Raw genomic sequence first — 6,561 nt, 5'->3', positions numbered from 1 at the left:
CCTTCAAGTCCGCAAGGGGCCGGGTGGGTCCCGAGCGCCCGACTCAGCCGCAAAGGCGGCCCCGGGAAAACGCTCTCGGAAGCGGGTAGGGGCCCGGGCCCACGCCGCCCGGCGTCCGCAGGCCAGGGACAGGGGAAGGAACAAGAGAAGGCGGCGGCAGGCGGACCCGAGGCCGAGACGCCGGGGCCAGCTCGCAGAGGCCGCAGACGGATCCACGCCCCTCGCGCATCCTGGAGCGGGGCTGATGACGAACACAGAGCGCGACGGACGCACACACCGCCCCGCGCTCGCACGACGGTGCGTGCAGGGAGGCGCGAGGGAGCCTCGGGCTGTCACCGGCGCAGTCAGCGTCCCGCCTCCTCCGCTCCCTGCGCTCCCGCCACCTCGGCAACTCCGCGCCCGCCTCCCGCCTCCGTCGGAAGCCTCCGCCGCAGTAAGGCTCCCGGTCTCGCTGCTGTCTCTTTAAATGGTGGGGCTCCGAGCCGCCCCTGCAGCTGCTCCCTGGGTGGCCCCGCGCGCCGCTTTTGAGGGGCGAACCAAGATGGCGGCGGTTTTGGCTGTGTGAGGAAGACGGAAGAGGCGGCGGCGGAGGGAAACCGACTTCCACTAGCCCGGGGCGGTTGGGCGGCCGGGGGCTTCAGAGTCTCCCAGGCAGTGGTAGCATTTGCAGAAGGATCAGGCGCCTGTCGGCTTCTGACGTTTGAAGCAGGGAGCGGAAGGGAGCCACTGGCCGCGGTGGCAGGGCCAGGTATAAGGAAGGAAAATATGGCGGCGGCGGCAGCGGCCTGAGGAGGCGGCGGCGGCGGCGCGGGAAGCTGCTTCGCGGAGATCATGGCGGAGGCGGGAGCAGGGCAGTGACGGGAGCCCCGAGTTCCTAGCGCTGCGGGGCGGGAGGCTACGAAGCGCTGCGCGGCCCCCTCGGGGCTGCCGGGCGCCGGGCTCGCCGGGCCTGGACAATAGCGCCGGGGAGCCGGAGGCGAGGAAAGGCGGCGGCCCAGAACTCGGTCCCGGGAGCGGGCCATGCAGGCGGCGGCGCGGCCCCGCGGCGCCCAGCGGCGGCAGTGAGGCCGGGGAGCCCTTCGCTCGCGGGCGCCCTCACGCCTCGCCCCTCGCCTCTCCAGGACCCCTTTCCTGGGCGTCTACTGGCGGGGCCCCCGCCCCGGTTCCCGGGCGGCACGATGACCGACACCCGGCGGCGGGTGAAGGTGTACACGCTCAACGAGGACCGGCAGTGGGACGACCGGGGCACCGGGCATGTGTCGTCTGGCTACGTGGAGCGGCTGAAGGGCATGTCCCTGCTTGTCAGGGCTGAGAGCGACGGTAAGTGAAGCCCCTCGTGGCGGGCCCTTCGCAGCCCCCACGGCCCTGGGCCGCCTCCCTGGTTCTTGCGGGGCATGGCGCTCGCTCCACGAGAACGGAGGGACGGCTGGCCACGGCAGCCACCCCGGGGGAGGGCGGGCCCCAGGTACCCCAGTCCTGCGGGAGCTCCCCGGAGAGCGCCTGAAATGTTTCCTTTCTCTGAGTGCCTGGTGGCATTTTGGGTACGAAGAGAGCCAAGCGTGTTGAGCTGTGCCGCCCTGGAGTGTGTGAGGTCGAGGACCTGAGATGGGGAGTCCGGAGTGTACTGTTCTTTTGCACTAGAGTGACCTTGAGAAAGACACTGATTAATCCGATCTTCTGCCTTAGTTCACCCATCTGTAAAGCAGGCATGAAACTTTGCTTGGAGCTAAGAAAGTTCTTGGACCTTTCATACTTTGAAGAACATTTTGCTGTGATTTCTTTCTTTTTCTTTTTAAACGTCTTTTTGCTACATGTTTCTGATCCCGTTGGAGGTTGGCAACACTGGATCTGGCAACTCTACGCTAAGAGAAGACGCTTTACCTTGAGAAGATAGAGATTTTTGTTCACCAGTGTTGGTTGTCTTTTTTATAGTAATGCAGAATTTTGTGTGTAGCTCGCTATATAAACATCTTGCAAGTTTGGAATAATTTTATATGAGCTTTTTTTTTTTGATTGCTTAAATGGGTGTTCATAATTTCGTTAACAGGTGCAGAGAAGTTGGCAGATAATTTTTAAAACCTTTCGGATCTTCCCTAGTGTTTATGCTTCACCCATTTTGAAACAACCCTCAAGGTTCAAAGACTAAGTTGTTTGAAAATAAGTGTTTCCCTTTTTTTCTTTTTTCCACATCTTCTGAGTGTTTCATATTTTAGAAGACTTATTCTCTCTAGGGATTGCCACTGTTTTTGGAGATATACAGTGAATTTCACTTAAAATATTCAAGTGGGGTAAAACTGTTGTCAAATTGTTACTTCCAAACGTGAAAGTAAGTTCTCTTCCACCTCTTTTGGTACATTGGTTTATATTTTACAGTTGCTAACGAGGTCAGTTTATTATGATTGTAGTGATTCTGTGTCTGAATTATTACAGACTAATTTCAAGGAATTTTCTTCAGTTGGACTCTACCCAGAATTCCAATTCCATAAAAAACCAACAAGACTAGCCCTTCTGTAGTTGAAGACTTTGGGAACATTGATGTTCTATTTAAATTGAAAGTGGTAATCTGGAGTATATTGCCCACAGGTTATAAGGTTACCCAAAATGACTTAAATCTGGAGAGAAATTATTTCCTTTTGGGGGCATTTAAAATTTTTTGAATGTTGGGTGTATTTTTCTGGGCCTGAGTTATTATTGGCTACTTAAAATACAATTTGAATGTCAAGTGTTAGTGTAATTTTGTATGTGACTCACGTAATAACCTACTCTAGATCTTTCACACATTTGGCAAACTTTACATAGTATGTTAGAAGGTATGGGCTTTTAGTAGATTTATCTGTAGGTTTCTTCTTAATTTTTTACTTTCAAAAAAATAAAAATAAAGACAGGATTTTGTCCTATTGCCAAGGCTGATCTGGAACGCCTGACCTCACGCAGTCCACCCACCTCGTCCTCCCGGAGTGTTAGGACTACGGGCGTGAGCCACCATCCCAGCTGAAAGCATGTGTAGATTTGAGATCAATTCTTTGAACTCCATGTTAAAAATAATACATATAACCTTCACATCATGGGTTTAATTTGATTCATTATACAAAAAATCCTTTAAGATATTTTTAAGCATAAAAGGTTAATGTCATACTATCAGAAATATGCTCTTCTGCATAATTCTATGTTAATATAATTGTATGTTAATATAAAACTTTTTTCTGTGTGTGTATATATAATATAATACATAGTACATGTAGTATATGGTACATATATAGTATATATTATGTAGTACATATAGCGTATGGTACTTATATAGTATATATAATATGTAGTACATACAGTATATAGTACATATATAGTATATATAATATATACATATACATATATATATATATTTTTTTTTGAGATGGAGTTTCGCTCTTGTCGCCCAGGCTGGAGTGTAATGGCATGATCTCGGCTCACTGCAACCTCCACTTCCTGGGTTCAGGCAATTCTCCTACCTTAGCTCCTTAGTATCTGGGACTACAGGCATGTGCCACTATGCCTGGCTAATTTTTTTGTATTTTTAGTAGAGATGGGGTTTCACCGTTTTGGCCAGTCTGATCTCGAACTCCTTACCTCGGGTGATCTGCCCACCTCGGCCTCCCAAAGTGCTAGGATTACAGGCGTGAGCCACTGCGCCCAACCTCCATTTATATTTTTACCGTTTTGGAAATAGCCACAAATCTCTCTTCCTCCATTTCGCAGGTTGGAGGTTAAATGACTACAACAAAATGACTTTAGTCTTTATCTAGCAGGGAGATAGCTTAACTCAATTACTGATGTGCCTTGTAAGTTTAGGCTGTAAGGAAAACTGAATCCAAAAAGGCTGGGTGCGGTGGCTCACGCCTACAATCCCAGCACTTTGGGAGGCCGAGGCAGACAGATTTCGTGGGCTCGGGAGTTCGAGACCAGCCTGGGCAACATGACAAAACCCCATCTCTACAAAATGTACAAACGTTAGCTTGTGCGGTGGCAGGGTCCTGTAATCCTAGCTGCTCTGGAGGCTGATGTGAGAGGATCACTTGAGCCCAGGAGGTGGAGGCTGCAGTGAGTTATGATCATGCCCCTGCACTGGGTGACAGAGGGAGACCCTGTCATACACACACATGCACACACACACGCACCCTGGACTTAGAAAAAATTCCAGGATACTTGTGAGATATTGTCAGTAATTAGTTTGATGATTAACATTTCTTCCAACATCTAAGTAGGGATAAGTCAAAATTTACTGAGTACCTTCTGTGTGCCAAACTCTAAGCAATTTACTTGCATTGACTTACATAATTCTCACAACAGTGCTCTGATTTAGTTAGTGCTGTTAGCCCTATTAAACCCCCATGTTACTGTCTACTTGCATTTGCTGCTCTATTAGCCTGAAGTTGTATTTTAAAGAAAATGAAAATAACTTTCAGCCTAAAGATATTTTCGGCTGGGCACGGTGGCTTATGCCTGTAATCTCAGCACTTAGGGAGGCCGAGGCGGGCAGATCACAAGGTCAGGAGATCAAGAGCATCCTGGCTAATACAGTGAAACCCCATCTCTACTAAAAACATACAAAAAATTAGCCAGGTGTGGTGGTGGGCGCCCATAGTCCCAGCTGCTCAGGAGGCTGAGGCAGGAAAATGACATGAACCCAGGAGGCGGAGCTTGCAGTGAACTGAGATCAGCGCCACTGCACTCCAGCCTGAGCAACAGAGCAAGACTGATTCTCAAATAAAAATCTCAATTGTAGTTTATCTACAAGCTTTACATGAATGTTTTTGTGTTGACTGCTAGTTGGGGTCAGCCATTACTGTGTGCTTGCTCCATTCTCCATCATAGGATGATTGATATTTTCTTTTTATTGTCATGAGCAAAGTGGAAAGTATTTCTGATTTTCCATAAACTGAGTCATTTGTCCAATAGAAACTTAAAATTATTGTGCTTTTCCGTATTTGGGCTAGACCTAATCATGGTTGTGTTGAAGTTTTTTTTTTCTAAATTACTTGTAGCTTTTCCCAAAAAAAAATCTGTTGATTTTCAGATTATTTCTTTAAAACAAAACAAATACTTGATTCTTAACACTTTTGCAATATTTTATGTTCTATAAAATTAAGTTTTTGTGATGTGTTAATCATCTACCTTAGAAATAGGCTGTCAGCTAATTTGGTGAGAAACTGGTCAGTGCTAGAGATAGGGTGATGGGGCTTTTGCATATCTGTGAAATAAATGATGGATTTTTTTTGTTTGTTTTTGTTTTTTTAACAGAATCTCTGTCGCCCTGGCTGGAGTGCAGTGGCATGATCTCGGCTCATTGCAACCTCCACCTTCCAGGTTCAAGGGATTCTCATGCTTCAAGCCTCAAGCCTGGGATTACAGGCATCCGCCATCCTGCATGGCTAATTTTTGTGTTTTTAGTAGAGACGGGGTTTCACCGTGTTGGCCAGGCTGGTCTCGAACTCCTGACCTCAGATGATTCACCCTCCTCAGCCTCCCAAAGTGCTGGGATTACAGGCGTGAGCCACCATACCTGGCCTCATTTCTTTTTTTTAGTAAGTTCTCTCAGAAAGGATGACAACATGTCCAAAGTCATTCATCTATTAAGATGGTATGAGTTGGGATTCAAATTCAGGCAATTCGTTTTAAACTGTAAACACTACTTAGTAATGACAAAGTGTTTGGGAAGTTTATAATGTATATAGTTGTAGCATGGTTATAGAAAGGCTGGGTAGTTTTAAAATTTTCTCATTATTGGGTCTATCTTTGTGGAAGGGGAAGCTACGATAATGCTATCTCAACTGTAGGCTCAGTTCCTGTTAGGGGAGCTTATATGCTCATCTAAAAATCACAGAAGGGAATTTATAAATGGAAGTACTTGTGGTCTTCATATTACAGAGCAGATCTGTCTGGGTAAGTACTGTATGCCCTTCCCTTCCAAAACTCAGTAAACTTGGCACTCAGCCTAACTTGCTTTAGAGGAAAAGGGATGTCCCACTAAGCTTCTGGGCCCATTTCTTGGATTGCGTCCTCATCCAGCAGGTTTCTGCTGGCAAAATTGGTTGGAAGAACACATCCCTTTTGTTTTTTGTTTTTTCGGTTTTTTTTTTTTTTTTTTGAGACAGTTTCGCTCTTGTCACCCAGGCTGGAGTGCAATGGCACAATCTCGGCTCACTGCCACCTCCGCCTCCCAGGTTCAAGTGATTCCCCTGCCTCAGCCTTACGAATAGCTGGAATTACAGGTGCCTGCCACCATGCCTGGTGAATTTTTGTGTTTTTAGTAGAGATAGGGTTTCACCATGTTGGCCAGGCTGATCTCGAACTCCTCCTGATCTCAGGTGAGCCACCACACCCTGCCCTTTCTTTTTGTTTTTTTTTTTTTTTTTTTTTTTAATTTTTGCTTTTAAGAGCTCTGTTGCCCATGCTGTCGTGCAGTGGCAGGATCATAGCTCACTGTAACCTCAAACTCCTGGGCTCAGTTGATCTTCCTGCCTAGCTGGGATTATAGGTGCCCACCACTGCGCCTGCGTAATTTAAAAAAAAAATTTTTTTTTTTTG

The 6,561-nt window shown here is 47.4% G+C and overlaps 1 protein-coding gene across 4 annotated transcripts in view; it reads left to right on the top strand.

Annotated features, from left to right (window-relative positions):
* Nucleotides 1-526: 526 nt before the first annotated feature.
* PPP4R3A (protein phosphatase 4 regulatory subunit 3A) overlaps nt 527-6,561 on the top strand; it is a 50,760-nt gene continuing 44,725 nt past the window's right edge. For all 4 annotated transcript variants that reach the window (XR_012416073.1, XR_012416072.1, XM_005562037.4 and 1 more), the window contains exon 1: nt 527-1,320. Coding sequence is in view for 2 of the 4 variants with exons in the window: in XM_005562037.4 (XP_005562094.1) it covers nt 1,179-1,320 (142 nt within the window). In the remaining 2 variants the exon portion in view is untranslated. The remainder of the gene's footprint in view (nt 1,321-6,561) is intronic.

This window comes from Macaca fascicularis, chromosome 7, assembly GCF_037993035.2.
Source record: "Macaca fascicularis isolate 582-1 chromosome 7, T2T-MFA8v1.1".
Lineage (NCBI taxonomy): Eukaryota > Metazoa > Chordata > Mammalia > Primates > Cercopithecidae > Macaca > Macaca fascicularis.
The sequence above is the reverse complement of the archived record's forward strand: the minus strand, read 5'-3'. Positions and strand labels throughout refer to the sequence as shown.